The 16,769-nt window shown below is 33.6% G+C and overlaps 1 protein-coding gene across 12 annotated transcripts in view; it reads right to left on the reverse strand.

The window, feature by feature from the left end:
• ASCC3 (activating signal cointegrator 1 complex subunit 3) overlaps positions 1 to 16,769 on the reverse strand; it is a 369,134-nt gene that overhangs the window by 102,135 nt on the left and 250,230 nt on the right. For 7 of the 12 annotated variants that reach the window (XR_013534438.1, XM_002746863.7, XM_054254290.2 and 4 more), the window contains 2 exons: positions 9,806 to 9,917; positions 9,482 to 9,616 (listed from right to left, as the gene is read on the reverse strand). Coding sequence is in view for 5 of the 12 variants with exons in the window: in XM_002746863.7 (XP_002746909.4) it covers positions 9,482 to 9,616; positions 9,806 to 9,917 (247 nt within the window). In the remaining 7 variants the exon portion in view is untranslated. Of the gene's footprint in view, positions 1 to 9,481; positions 9,617 to 9,805; positions 9,918 to 10,269; positions 10,336 to 16,769 lie in introns of those variants that run through there. The other 5 variants (XR_013534439.1, XR_013534440.1, XR_013534441.1 and 2 more) reach the window with 2 other exon arrangements.

The raw sequence follows: 16,769 nt of genomic DNA on the forward strand, positions 1-16,769 counted from the left end.
AACATTCTTAATTCAATATTAAAGTTTCCATATTTAGAAAATCTAAACAATGCTCAACTTACTCAAAGTAGAGTCAGAGGTGGTTAAAATTTGGGAAAGACATTTTATTCCCAGTAAGATAATATGCTTCAGTATTATTTTTATTTCTCCAGCATGATTGCAGGTATAGTGACAATTCTAAGTAGTTATTATATCACTAAGTTAAGCAGAGATTTATTAATGATAATAAATAAAAATATGTTCAATAACAGATAATGATTTACTTTGCCAAATGAATCCTAATAAGTTTCCCTGGAGAGCAAAATGCCATAGGAGTTTTATAAATATGACTTAATTTATATAAACCCAATCAAGATTATGTTTGCAATTTAAAAATGTTTAGTTGGAGTACCCTTTGTAAATGTTCCTATATGTCCTCCAGGAGCTTGGTTTTTAAATCTTGCCTAGACGGCAGGCTGGTAACTCTTTTGGAGAAGACAAAGTCAGCAACTCTTTTTGGCTTGAATGCTGTAGGTAGAACTAAACACTTGCCATGCTTAGATAAAGCTATATTGAGCAGCAGTGACACACATGGATAGGTACAAGCTTATTCCTTTGTTTTCATTAAGCTTTAGGGCTCTAGTATAAATCTCCTTAAAAAATATGGATCTATCTTCTGTTTCTTTGGTATTCCCCAAGTGCACTGAGTATTGGATAGAATACATAGTAAATTTGAATAAACAACAAGCTAAAAGTATCTTCTACAGATAGTGTAGGCAGAGAAGTTTATGGGTGCAACACTTTTTTTATGTACCTTACTTTCTAAATTTAGATAAAAGAGCAAAATAAGATGTAAAAACAAGAAAAAAAAAGTGCAAAACAGAAAAGGGAAAAGACAGGACATTCAAAGGTTGTTGGGAGATATAAATTTTAACCTTGTTCTTTCCCTGTTGGGAGCTGAGTTTTTATGTTATTATTCCATAATAGTTTTGTCATCTTGGGCAAGGTTGGGCCAATTTTTTTTTAAAATGAGACAGTTAAACTAAAAGATAGTAAAAGAAATATATACTTTTTTATCTAAATTCATTTCTTAAATAACTAAAACTCATTCCTAAATCTAAATTCATTTGCTATTTAATTACCAACCTTTGGAATCCTGGTAATTGACAGCCCTTAATCTGTGGGACAGTTTAGGAAACCAAAAGTATTTAAGAAAAGAGAAAAAGAACAAAAATTTAAAACAGGACAAATTCCAGATAGTATTACAAATACATTTTATGCTCACTGGGACATAACAGCTTAAAAACCTATAATCTACTAAATCACAATAGATATATTTAAGATTAGCAGCTTAAAAACCTATAATCTACAAAATCACAATAGATACATTTAAGATTGAGGACTTTTACCAGGAAAATACTTCACTTTTCTATGTTTAAGAAAGCTTGTAGGTGGAGAAAGCTAGAAGTTAAGAAATAATGGAGAACATGGAAGGTCTCAAAGGAAAGAGACCAAGAAAAGTAAAAAGATACCTTTTTTCAAGACAGTTGCCATCTGTGCCTCTCCAAAAGATGGCAGGCAGCTCCCCAGCCAGAGGGTTAGGGAAGCTCTTCTCACAAACCCTGGAAGATATCCCATTAGGTTTCCCCACTAAGAAGATAAAGAGTAGCAGATGGGATTCTGTGATTGTTAGGAGGTTATTTGGAAATGGAAGGCCATGAGGATGGTGGTGTTCACTGTTATTCAGTTAACCTTTCCTTTCTTTCACTTCTCCTTTAATAAACTCTTTAATTTTTTACACACTGGGTCCCCTACCAATGCTATTCATAACTGGCTTGTCCTTTTTATTTAGTTTTAAATTTCTCCCTTGTAAAAAAAATTCTTGCTTATGTTTCGACCTTACATGTTTGAGAAAGGTATTTTTGCAATTTTTTTTACAAACCAATTTTTAATTGTGCCTCAAACAGGACAAAACTCAAGTATTAAAAATATTATATTATTGAAAATTTTCTATATACAGGCAGAGCCAGGAATCAGTGTGCTTTTAAAGAGAACAGTACAGAGAAACCGCCAAACCTGGACATTTACTGATATATAAAAATCCTACTGTTCTGGTACTTTTCTAAATTTGAAATGGTTCTATTTATATTTAGAAACGAAATTCATTCTTTTAGTCAATATCCAAGCTTGTGTGAAAATAAGAATTTTACTACTTTTAATTGATATTTGATATATAAATAAAACCTCATTTCATGTCATCACAAGAACCATTAACAACCAAGTATCTGTTATATGAATTAATTGAAAATTCTTGAGATATAAGACATTGGGAGATATTTTGCTTTCTTTCAAAATTATTAATATTATAGTAGGCATATTCTGAAAAATCTGTTTAAAAAATTTTCCCTAAATTTGAAGCTTTCATTTCTATTCTAGTTTTCAAACAGGCTACCTTCTAAAAGTCCACTGAACATATCAGATCATGATCCTGGCTTGCCACGATGACAGGCACTTTCTACTCTGGACTTTGGCTGTCAGTGCCAACATCATTAAGCGATTCTTCAAATTACTTTCAAAATGCCCTTTTCCCCCAGGATTTTTACTTATATCTAATTAGACTACTTACTCTGTACCATGTAATCCCTGTTGCCAAAACTGCTAAATGCTTCAATAACTAGGAGGAGGGCATCAATGGAACAAGACAGATGTAATGTCACTGGTTAACAGTAGAGGTGTGAAGCAGCTGCCTTAATTATGAAGCTTATTAATTCATGGTGTTAGAAAAAACTTGGCAAGGGTTCTTATAAAATACCTAATGTTTTCCAAAATAGCATCAGATTGCTTAAAACTTAAAATGATGTCTTCAATAAAAATATGCTGAAATAATTTTGTTAGCAATTAAGATCTGCATTTAATACTTACAATTCTAGCTATAAGGTCATACATAATTTTAAAAGTAACTATGGTTCTTAATTTATTTTTTAAAAGTATATAGTCTTATATGTCAATGTTAAAAAATTTTTTTACAGCTGGAATGAAATAATAGGATAAAGATATTTATTTATCCTATAAAATGTCCAGGTGTGGAAATAAGGTATAAGGAGAAGAGTTCTAAGGAGCTACTTTCTATAGATCCTGTAACAACCTAATCTCATTAAAATTCAATTTCATTATCTATATAAAATAAGCATTTAACTTAAAGGGTTATTTTATGCTTATAAATAATGTATATAAACTGCCTAGCATATAGTAGGTTCTCAATAAAAAGTATCATTTTTTATTGGCTGTATTGAAAAGATGGGATTTAAATAAAAGGATTTCTATTAGAAGAGATTAAAATAAATGGGTTTCTATTGTAGAAGGAGATTAGTGAAGAGAAATAGTTTCAATAGAATGTTTGCTTTACACCCAGACTAGAGCATTTTACTATCATTTAAAGACAAGATAGTTGGCTTCTAGGAAAGAAGAATAAGTGAAAATAGAAGTCTCAAAAGAGATGTTACAAGAGAAAAAAAATGAGTGGAAGTGTATTTTCTTTCCCACTGTTGACTGGAATCATTTCATATAATGAAATAATAATCAACAGGAATTAGTATCTGCAAGTATTAACAGACTGCTACATTAAAAAAAAAAGCTCACATACTTTGAAGAGTAAAAGTATTCCTAAAGTATTTAGAGGGTCAACAGAAAAAATTCATGCAAATGCCAGGCAGGTCCAATCCTGATCTCTGCTTTGTACAAAATATATATATATATAAAATCTATCACACTAAATATGACAATCACAACTCCATCTTCTATTTTAGTTTTTTAGTAGCTTTTAATAAATTTATCCCATCTCTTTTTTAATTTATAAAGTTTTGGCTTATATTATGTCTGTCAATTGAAGTAATCAATCCTCTGAGTTGATTTCTTGCAGGATCAGATGGAACCTCCTACTATGAAAAAGTTACTGTTTTCAAGACCCAAAGAGGGCCTCTATTCATTATTTTAATTTTAGTCATATTGATTCAAAGCCTCTGTCTCTCTAGACTGAAGTGCTCTAATCACATATCTTCTATCATTTGGGTAGCTCACTTTGGACACATTCAGACTTTCTCTCTGATGTCCTTTGGATTTGAGGCCACCAGAAATGTATATAACAAGTTCTCCATATGGACAATTAATAGAAAGCACAGAATACTATTTTCTGTTTTGTCTTTACAAGTTCTTTTTGATAATGGGCAATATCTGCTGTCATCCTTAGAGCATCACACTTAACTGATGACTTCAGTCAGTAGCAATACCCAGGTGAAAGTGCCATGGTTTACTACCATTGCCCATAATTTATATATGTATGAACACACACACACACACACACACTCACACATACACATGGGAAGTTTGTCAGTAATGTTCACTCTTCTGTATCTTGCCCATTCATCAAAAATATGTTTATTGTGTGTCTACAATGGGTAAGACATTGTAGATACAAAATAAACATATTTTTGATGAATTAATTTATAGTCTGTGGGTAGAATGGTGACCAATGAAATTTAGTATGAAAAAATGGAGAAAATACTTAAAGATAAGCCATCTAATACATGCACACTGCAATACACCCTTAAATATTTCTTTAGACAATTTCCTCTATGCTATTTGGAAAAATTCAGTTTCATCTGCAAACTCAGAAACTGTTGCCACCATTCTTTGGTCAAAGGGTTGTATTGTCAAAACAATATCATACTGAAAACTACCAGGCTGACCCCACCATTCTACACACAGAGAAAAAGAACATAAAAGGCTAGAATTCAGAGGATAAGGTATAAACAGACAAAACATAACATTTTTACCAATTCTGACAATATTCTGCTAATCAGTTAATTTTAGGTTCAGAGGTACATGACCAAGTTTGTTACATAAGTAAATTGTGTGTTGTGGTGGTTTGGGGTATAGATTATTTTGTCACCCAGGTAATAAGCATAGTACTCAATAGGTAGTTTTTTGATCTTCTCCCTCCTCCCAGTCTCCACACTCAAGTAGGCTCTTGTGTTCTTTGCTTCCTTCTTCGTGTCCATGTGTTCTCAATGTTTAGCTCCCATTTGTAAGTGAGAACATGTGGTATTTGGTTTTCTATTCCTGTGTTTCACTTAGGATTATGACCTCCAACTCCAACCATGTTTCTGCAAAAGACATGATCTCATTCTTTTTATATGGCTGCACAGTTTTCCATGGTGTGTATGTAGCATATTTTCTTTATCTAGTCTACTGTTAATGGGCATTTAGGTTGATTCCATGACCTTGATATTGTGAATAGTGCTGCGATAAACATATGCTTGCATGTGTCTTTATGGTAGAATAACTTATATTCCTTTGGGTATATACCCAATAATGATATTGCTGGATCAAATGGTGGTTCTGTTTTAAGTTCTTTGAAAAATTGCTACATTGCTTTCCACAATGGCTGAACTGACTTACATTTCTACTAGCAGCGTATTTTGAGAAAGTGCCAAACTGCTTTCCACAATGGCTAAACTACTTTACGTTTCTACCAGCAGTGTATAAATGATTCCTTTTCTCTGCAACCTCACCAGCATCTGTTATTTTTTGACTTTTAAGATAATAGTCACTCTGACTGGTGTGAAATGGTATCTCACTGTTGTTTTGGTGTGTATTTTTCTAATGAATTAGTGATGTTGAGTATTTGTTCATACACTTGTTGGCCACATGTATGTCTTCTCTTGAAAAGTATCTGCCCACTTTTTTAATGGGGCATTTGTTTTTTGCTTGTTAATTTGTTTAAGTTCCTTATAGACTCTGATTATTAGATCTTTGTCAGAGGAATAGTTTGCAGATATTTTCTCCCATTCTGTAGGCTGCTTTCTGATAGTTTGTTTTATTATACAGAAGTTCTTTAGTTTAATGTGGTCGCAATTGTCAACTTTTGTTTTTGTTGCTATTGCTTTTGGCATCTTTTTCATGAAATCTTTGCCAGGGCCTATGTCCAGAATAGTATTTCCTAGGTTATCTTCCAGAGTTTTTGTAGTTTTAGGTTTCACATTCAAGTCTTCAATCCATCTGGAGTTCACTTTTGAATATGGTGTAAAAAAGGGGTCCTGCTTCAATCTTCTGCATATGGCTAGGCAATTATCCCAGCACTATTTATTTAGTAGGGAGTTTTTTCCCCCACTTTTTTCATTGATGATCAGTTGGTTGTAGGTGTGTGTCTTCAATTCTGGGTTCTCCATTCTGTTCCATGGGTCTATGTCTGTTTTTGTACTAGTACCACACTCTTTTAGTTACTGTAGCCTTGTAGTATAGTTTGAAGCCAGGTAACATAGTATCTCCAGCTTGGTTCTTTTTGTTTGGTATTGCTTTGGCTATTCAAGCTCTTTTTTGGATCCATATGAAGTTTAAATAGTCTTTCCTAATTCAGTAAAGAATGTCATTGGAATTTTGGTAGAGATAGCACTGAATATATAAATTGCTTTGGGTAGTATGGCCATTTTAACAATATTGATTCTTCCTATCCATGAATATGGAATGCTTTTCCATTTGTTTGTTTCAACTCTAATTTTTTTGAGCAGTGTTTTGTAATTCTCATTGCAGAGATTTTTCAAGTCTTTGGTCAGCTGTATTTCTAGGTATTTTATTCTTTTGTTGCCATTGTAAATGGAATTGCATTCTTGATTTGGTTCTCAGCTTGAATGTTGTGATGTATAGAAATTCTACTCATTTGTGTACACTGATTTTGCATTCTGGAAATTCTAATTCTTATTTCAGAAAAGTTAATGGTAATATGCAAAATGACTACATAAAGGGCATGAATTCCAATTCATTTTTAAAAAAGAGAAAACCAGACAAGACTGGGTGCATTCAGGGTGGTATGGCCATAGAAAACCATCATTTCTCAGCCAACTGACACAGGAACTAAAAACTCAACACTGCATGTTCTCACTCATAAATGGGTGTTGAACAATGAGAACACATGGACACAGGGAGGGGTAATATCACACACTGGGGCCTGTTGGGGGGTGGGGGGATGGATAGCAGTGGGTGGAGGGATTGGGAAGGGAGAAAACATATTAGGAGAAATACCTAATGTAGATGACAGGGTGATGTATGCAACAAACCACCATGGGACATGCATACTATGTAACAAACCCACGCATTCTGCACATGTACCCCAGAACTTAAAGTATAATATTAAAAAAAGAAAAAAGGGTTCCTTGGACTAAACACCATGGGAGAAGATATTCTTGCTGTGGAATTTTATGGAGTAGACCAAACTAAATCTATATAAATATTCCATTATATAGCTTTTCTTACACGTATTTTCAGATGATTGTATTTATTCAGTTATTGACAGGAGAATTGAATTGAACAAAAATATACCAAGAGATCAGCATAACTGGTTTTCAATGGGGCGGGAGGCAGGGAGACCGGGCAGTGAGTTCTTGAAGGCTGTGGGGCCGACCGGAGGCCACAGCCCCTCACCCCTAGACATTGCCAACCAGAACTGACATGCAACTTCCTGGGTGTTGATGCCATTAAAACCAAGGTTGGTGCCCGGTAAAAAAAAAAAAAAAAAATTTTATGGAATAGTCTGGTCTACTCCATACAATTCCACAGGATGTTTCTTTCTGCCAGAAAGAAACATGCCGCTGACAGGATGGGAAAAGACCTTTTGTGATCAATGACTTTTCAAAGAGAAGACTGAAGCAAAAGGGATGATCATTTAATTCCCCTGGTATTGTATAGATTTTTTTGTGCTTTTTTGGTGGAGTAAATGGGGGTACAGATGTAATAGGCATATGGTTTTCATAAATTTCCTTTACAGTGTGGATTTAGTTTTAACTTGAGTTACTTTGTACCTCCCGCCTCAGTCAGTGCCTTCCATCTCAGTGTGTGTGTGTGTGTGTGTGTGTGTGTGTGTGTGTGTGTATGACTTGAGAGAAAGTATAGTAGGATGGTTTCAGGGCCGATACTCAGATGCTAGATTGCAAACTATCACTTTGGACAAGTTGGTTAATTTTTAAAATGGGAACAATAATAGGATGTTATTAATATCCAAATGAGTGGTTGTTATAAGGATTAAATGAATATATTAATTTAAAGTTCTTAAAGTCTAGTGCATAAAAACTGCTCAAAGGTGTTAGCTGTTATTATACATGTTCCCAAGGCAAAAAAGTATGCTTACCTTATGAGATTAGGTAAATATGAAAAGCTTATATTCTTAAATCTAATAGATACTAAGAGGCATGCCCAAATTTATTAATCATTATTTTGCTGCCTGTGCTAACAGTCTCTCCCCCAGAGAAATTCTACTTTTATGAATCTTTGGCTAGGAGCTGATATAAGTCTCATTCTTAAGTATCTAAAAAAATTCTTTATATTTTGTATTCTTCTATCAGAAATACATTTTTAATTTCTTAAAAAAAATTTTTATGCTACCTGCTTCATATATTTTAGTTCTCTATTCTTTTCTACAGAGCAAACAATAGAAAACTGACTATTATATGATCCAGCTTATGCTTCCATCTGTTAATCAATTCATTAATAAATATTTTTGAACTTATTAAAGTGTATATGGCACTATGCTGGGCACAAAATTTATATACCAGTTTCTTGGAGGGGAAAAAACGAAGAAACTAAAAACCTTTGAATGGGATATTGAAGCTTGTTAAGAATGATAAAGCAATAGAAGAGGAAGGAAAAAAGTTACTAAGTGAACTACCATAGAATCAATGAATCTGTAAGAGAAGGACTTTAAGACAGAATGGTCCAATCATTCTTAACTTTTTAAAAAAGCACCAACACACCTGAAGGATAAGATAACAATCAGAACATATGTATATCCTAACTAATGTGTTAACAAAATTTTGTGGTGAATTATTACACTTAAAATCAACAAAGTGAAAAAAAAGTGAGAAGGGTACAGTATGTAGAAGGAAAAGTGGAGAAGACACTCCTAATGGCAAAAAAGGACAAATGAACACAGGATATATATATATTTTTTTTTTAACCATCTGCTATATCTGTTGTCATTTTCTGGAAAGGGTATTTGTGAGGATGAGAGAAACAGCTGCTGTGACATTAATTCTGAAACTTAATTATGTGAATGCTTATGAAATAAACTTCAGTAACATCACAGATAAGTATTCAACAGAAACCAGCCAAAAAGTAATAAGAAAAACTTTCAATCATAATTCAAAGAGGCTATTATATTTAAGGCTAGGGTGATCAGTTGCCTTGCTCAGGACAGTCCAGTCTATATCTACTATCCTGGCTTAAATATTAATAGGGCCTCATTCCACACTCAGAAAGATCCAAGTTTGAATGATAAATCATATAGTTACCTTATCTATGGACATCTTAGTCTAGATATGTTGCTTTGTAGTGACCTTGTTTGACAGAGGAAAGGGCTTTATAAATGGTTTCTGTTAAATTTCCAGACAAATTATGTGGCAAAACTTTAAGTTCTAAATTAAAAGAGAAGATATGAAATATATGAAAAACTCACACTTAGAATTGAAAGCAATTCTTCAGTACTGCATTCAGGCTTTAAGCGGTCCTTGAACATTTTAACTGTTTGATGCTTCAAATAGTAATAGGAGGCAATTCGGCCATAAGTCAGAGGTTCAATGCTGCGATTATCCTATTTCAAAAGAAAGATAAAATTAAAATGAAGAGTACAATGAAAGTACATATCTTTATAAAATTAATAATTCAGACAGGTGCTTTTGAAATAATTTTGTTAAAAATTGTTATAGTACTAGAAGCAAAAGACCTACTGTTAAAAAGCTGGGCAATGTTTTCAATTAGAATGCATATCACTAAGTCGTACCTCTCCAATTTCAATACAGTAGGAATGTTCCAATTCAATCAGGGACTTCTCAATCAGATGGGACAGAAACTTGTTCACAGAATCATGGCTTACATCACCCAAATTGTAGTAGCTAGAAAACAAGCAAGGTTATTATTATTTGTTTCAAGATATTTTCCACTAAAACTATCACCTAAGTTTCACATAATACATATAAATATATTCTACTTTTAGTATAAAACCTATCGTCAGTAACTTTACAAAACTCACAGAACTATTGAGCTTGGGTGGTAGATAAGTTCTTTTAAACAATTTAGTCAATTATTGTTCCCCTAGTGCTTAGGGAATAAATGTTATCCTAATGACTAGAAGGAACATCATAAGGGTAAAAATAAAGCATTCTAACTAAGCCTCAATATAGGGAAAACACATAGGTTCAGCTCTGTATATTTTCCAAGCCAAAGGCCTAAGGACATACAATTTACCTGAAAGTGCCTCACTGCAAATTTGAGAAGTTCTTGGCAAAACCCTATGGCCAGTGGGATCTGTGCCTGGAAGCAGACCCGAAGAACATGGGATTAAAATCTTGGCAGTGCCCTAACTCCTCCTAGGTGAATACTGTATCATAGTCAGTATGGATAATTTATATGCCCTATCTCCCTTTTCCCCATTCACATCAAAGAATGGGAGTGGAAAGTGGTCTTAGAGTATAGGTTCTCATCTGTAAGACCCCATCATGATGGTTTTACATCTGTACAGAACTAGGAAGGGAACAGTCATAGTCTGGGAAAAGAGTGCTAACTATTTTAAATGGAAGAGGACTAAAGAAAACCACAATTTGGGAGCAATGGAGAACACTATCTAGATGACAATTTTTGTGAGATTTTTCGTTCTTTGAAGGAAGGGACCCAAGGTTAGTAAATTATAAAAAATTATTTAAAAATAAACAAGGCAGGACTAACAATGTCAGGATATATTTTCATTAGAAAGAAAAGTTAGTGCAAATAGCTAGGTACACCCAAATATGAGAGGCTCCATTAAATAAGAATTACAGTAAGAGACTATTGGAATTTATTTGGAAAAGTAATTTCCATTATAAAGAAATACCTGTTTTAATTTTGATCGATATAAAATTTATTGCTTTTTCTAGAAAAGCTCTTGGCATGGACCGAAATGCAGCAATATTTATCAACTAAGAGATAAATAAGTACTGAACCTAGTGCTGTCATTAATTTAAACAAAATGTTCAAATATATGTCTAACCATGCATATATGGAAGTGAAAAACCAGAATTGACTAAGGAGGAGTATTTAGTTAGAATAATGTCTTCTGCTTTAGAGGTGAAAATAAAAATTCCAGATATTCAAGCCATATAAGATACAAATATCCAGTCATTTCAAATTTTTAAAATATTTTTACTCTTTCATTGTTTTCCAAGAAGTGAAATTCATCAGTCAAACTTTCTGCAATATAAGCGCTTACTTTGTATTTCACATTCTTTTGGCTTGCTAAGCCTATAAATTTTCCAATATTATTTTTAGCTGTCAGGACTAATATATTAAATATATAGCTGATAGAGTTATTCTTAAATTGAAAACACTAGTAAAAATGTGCCCAGGATACTGTATAAGCAGTACTATTTGTAGATCAAGAATCAAAGTCTTCTTCTTTTTATAAACCAAATTTGTGTGCCTTGATTTTGGAATAAACAATTCTTTACGCAACTGACATTACAGAAGAAAGACACTTTGAAAATATTATTGTGAAAGACAAAAAATAAAATTCCACTTTTATCTATAAATTTACTATAAACGAACTGTTTTCAAATGTAATGGATGCTGTTACTGATTATTATAAGCCATTGTCTTACAATGTAACTGGGATGTCAACTTTATCATTTTATGCTTTAATAAAAAAATTTGGTACACTTACAAATAATATTGAAAACTATCAATGGAAAAAGCTATCTGTGAAAAATTACAGGTTCTACTTAATATTTATTTACTGTACTTGCTTCATTTTGTTTATTGTATTTACAAGGTATATTTCAATGGATTAATATCCCTTCTAAACTTTGTTTAAGCCTATTAGGACTTTTTAAAGATGAATTTGTGGTTTTCATCCAGACAAAATGCAGGCAAGGTAAGTATTTCTTAAACATTTAAAGTAAGTGGCCGTAAAGAAAAAAAAAAAAACCTAAATGATGTTTCTGAGACTATAATATTTGATGACTACACTAAAATATCATTCACAATCTAACTTGCTAAAAGTTCACACTTCTTTGTGCAGAAAACATAAACATTTCGCTGTTATTCGTAATACAGTTTTTGTTTTTTTCTGAACATGGTTACCAACATTCTTATTGACTTGCATAACAGAAGAAATACAAAATTCAATTCAAGTAAATTGAACTTCACTGATCTTTACCGAATACTGATCTTTGTAAATATTTGGACTGAGGTTCTAAGGCCATTTAAAATATTTTCAAATGTTCAAATCCTTATAAAATTAAGATATTGTTATATCTTAATTAGATATACAATTTGTGAGACATTGTAAAATAATTAAACTAAATATAAATGAAGTATTTTAGGTTAATAAAATTTTGGTAGTTAATATATTTTGACATTTTTCTGTGAATAAGGGATAGAGTTCAGATTTATATGATCTCTATTAGTAGCATAATACAGCCTTTACTTCTACGAGGTGAACATTTTTTAGTTACTGTGCAACTTTTAGCCTGAACAATTATAAGTATTTAACCTAAAACATTATATATCATTAATTTTAATAATCACTTTACTAACTTGAAAAAGCATGCAACAGTTAAGAAAAAGGTCTGTTTTCAGGTTGCACTCTGCAGTACAAAATTTATAATTTACTGGTTATTTAAACACAAACATTTCACAACTGTTTAATTATGGGTAAAGGATAAAACGTAGTTTCATGCTCACTGCATTGAATCATCAAGTCATTATCTTCTCTTTGCCATAAACAGAGAGCCTACCTTTTTGTCAGCATGCTATTTCATTTATTTCACAGAGAAACCCAGTTTCACAATAATTGACTTGTCAGAAGCTCTAATTTATGAGACTGAGCTCTGTAAGATTTCTCTATATTGGACTCAACCTGCACACAAGCAGGGTTGAATATTTACAATGCTGTTAACAGGTGCTGAGTTGTTTAATGATTCTAATAGCCAGAAGCGTACTGAGAAAGCCAGCGGGATCACAATTACAGGCTGTTTGAACACAACAATTACTAGTCCCCTGAGAGGTGTGAAAGTCAAAGGCAGTTTGATACTGACAGCATCTAGCACATGGGCTACACAAGCTAACTTCTATTAGCAGTCTATTGGGAAAAAGTAATAACAAACCTCTCCCTATCATAAAAATGTACAAAGTTCATAAAATTAAAAAAATCAAAAACTAAAATCCTTTAAAAAATTATCTTTAAAAGATATTATCAAAGGACAAACAAGAATATTACATATCAAATCTCAAGTTATTTTTTCCAACCTTAATATTGATGAAACTTCACCAGTTGAGAATGAAAGAGGTTTTATATTAATGTAAAACATAAAGTTACGCCAAACGGTTTGGATTTAATGTGAATAGTGGCAGCCATTTCCTGTTTGGTTTATGTAAACCTGGCCAGATCTCTTGCTGGGAAATTTTTCATCAGTATTGAAATGCTGCTGCTATAACTGTCAGTAGCGGAAAGTCATTTGTTACAGCACCATGCTTTTTTATGTTCAGATTATGCAGCAATAATAATAATGACACAAATAACAAAAGTGGTTGCAGAAACAGCTGAAACTACCACAACATTTTTGCCCCAGATATATTTAAAAGCTTTCTCAGGGGAAAACAGAGTAAAACTGAACATACAAATTGAATCCAGAACTCAATTTGGAATATATTATATTTTATGAAAGTTTATATTAATATAAACATGTGTTTATATTAATTTGAACAAACTAATGTGTGTGTATATGTTATATATATGTGTGTGTGTGTTCATATATATAAACATAATTATCTTTATATATATATGTATTTGCATATATACATAATATACACAAATACACCCATAAGAATATAAATAGACATATAGTGACCAAATAAGGAACAGTGGTTGAAATATTTGTCAACATAAGTTTCACTTTTGGTATGCTGTGGTGAGGACTTTACTGTAGTATGATTAACTAAAGGGAGCTGGAATATGAGGTCTTCTTTACCTATTATGACTATGTTATAAAAATGGTCTCTCTTTTCTATTGCTAAATAAACTTCAGTCTTTTTGCTACACACACATGCAGATGAACAAGCTCGTATACATATTCTTCATTCCCAAGAAAAGTGAAATCTCAATTTATGGTACTGTATGACATGAAATATTAAGGAAAAATTAAAACCACACATAATATAAGTTCTTCATTTCAGATAATTACTTTAGCATTTTAAAAGCTTTTATCATATCTAAAAATAAATGGGAAAAATTTACCAGTTTCCTGTGCCTTGATTTGCTTCCAGCTTTTGGGAAAGGTGATTTTAACACAGACACTAATAAAAAGATACAAGCAAGGGCCAGTCACGAGAACGTGGAGAAAAGGAACCCTTGTACATTGTTGCTGAGAATGTACATTATTAGCACAGCCTCTTTGGAAAGCAGTATGGAAGTTTCTCAAAATCTAAAAATAGATCTAGCATATGATCCAGCAGTCCCCGTTGGGGGTATATACACAAAGGAATTGAAATCAGTATGTTGAAGAGACATCGTACTCCTATGTTCATTGCAGCATTATTTATAATAGCCAAGATAGGGAAACAATATAAGTGCCCATCAAGGGATGAATGGACTTGAAAAATGTGGTATATATACACAATGGAATACTTAAAAAAAAAAAAGGAAATTCTATATCAGCAACAACATGGTTGACTCTAGAGAGGGAGGAATCTGGAGAGCATTATGCCTAGTGAAATAAGGTAGGTATGGAAAGACAAACAGTGTATGATCTCACTTATATGTGGAATCTAAAAAAGTCAAGCTCATAGAAGTAGAGGGTAGAATGTCAGCTACCAGAGGCCACAGGGGTTGGGAAGGCCATGCAAGCAAAAGGGGAATTGATCAAAAGGCATAAAGTTTTGGTTAGACAGGAGGAGTAAGTTCTGGTGATGCACTACTGCACAGCATGGGGACTATCGTTAATAATAATGTATTGTATATTTCAAAATTACTAAAAAGAGATTTAATATGTTCTTGCTACAAAGAAATGATAAGCATGTGAGGTGATGGATATGTTAATTAGCCTAATTTGTTCCTTTCACAATATATACATGTTTTTAAACAGTACATTGTATGCCATAATAATATAATTATTTATCAGTTAAAATTTTTTAAAAGAAAATTTATATTCACACAAAATCTCACAAATATTTATAGCAACTTTATTTTAAAAAAGAGCCAATCAAAAAGGAAGATTGCAGAGCTTGCCTACAGCTAAGTAAAATATATAAATTATTAAAATTTACTTAGGCACATTTTTCCATTTTCATCTAGATGTGAAGATACAGATATTGAAACTGACAATTTGTTTTTTGGGGGGGTCATCAAACAAAGTGTCATTTGAGTGATATGGCAGAGTGTCCATACAAAAAAACCCATTGTTCAGCATAGCACTGAAAAGGGAAGTGGACAGGGAATGTGGACCTGACAACGAGCGCAGTGATGGAGAACGTGGTATAATCCCAGTGTTGCCTTTGTCACTTGTGAGCTATGCTATTGGGAACAAGTTGCTTAAATTTCCCTGTGCTTCAGTTCCTTTACTTACAAAATGGGTATCATAACAGTACTAAATGAGTTAAGCTCTTGAAACAGCATTTCAAATACAGTAAACACTCAATAAATATTATCAATGCAGATTTTTGTTTCCAACTTTATTAATTCCAATTTTTATTTTTATAAATTCCTGCCCTATATTTATGTTTTGCTATTGATCTGCATCTAGTTTCTTAAGATAAATGCTTATTTTATTTTTAAGCATTCATATTTTCTATTATGTCTCTAAAGATATAAATATTCCTTAGAATTGTGCTTTGATGGTGGACGGATCCAAGATGACCAATTAGGAGCAACTCAGGATTGCAGCTCCCAGCAAAAGCGCAGAGGGTGAGTGGACACTGGACTTCCAGACGGATTTTTATTGCCCACACGGAGGAGATTCCCAGGCAGAGGAGCCCCATGGGTTGCCAGCACGGCTGTTTTGGCCGGCGCAGCTGTTTTGGCTGGTGTGGCTATTTTGGCCGGTGCCCCAGTGTGGCAGTTCTCTGTACAAAATAAACAGGTCTGGGCACCATTTTAGCTGGCGATTGGAGGTCCAGGAAGACAGAGTAGCCCATTCAATTGATAAAAAAGGGGACTGAAACAGGGAGCCAGGCCAGGAGATTCCCTGGCAGAAAAGCACTACGAATCTCAGCACGGCTGTTTCAGCCTGCACAGTGGGTCACCTCATGGGAAATCACACAGATCCTGGTGCCTTTTCAACAGGCGACTGGAACACCTGGAGGAGAGTCGACCATTCAACTAAAAAAAGCAGTCTCTGAAGCAGGGAGCCAGGTGATCAGGCTAGGCTGGTCCCACCCCCCCACACACAAAACAGCAATTGGAAACACTCTGGGTTGAGAGTTTTACAGCAAACACAGCTGAACCTGGGACAGTCTAGCACTGTGGGTGAGAGGCATCTGCCATTACCGAGGTACTCTACCACTATGGAGGTAGTCTGCCATTGCTGAGGCAGTCTGCCATTGCTGAGGCAGCCTGCCATTGCTGAGGCAACCCACCATTGCTGAGGCAACCCACCATTACAGAGAGTCTGCCATTACAGAGGTGGGCCACCATTGATGAGGCAGTTCTAACTACACCCATATAAACAGGACTGCAGGAGAGTTCACACGGCAGCTGGGCGGAGCCCACAGCAGCTCAG

The sequence above is a fragment of the Callithrix jacchus genome, chromosome 4 (genome assembly GCF_049354715.1).
Source record: "Callithrix jacchus isolate 240 chromosome 4, calJac240_pri, whole genome shotgun sequence".
Taxonomy (NCBI): Eukaryota; Metazoa; Chordata; class Mammalia; order Primates; family Cebidae; genus Callithrix; species Callithrix jacchus.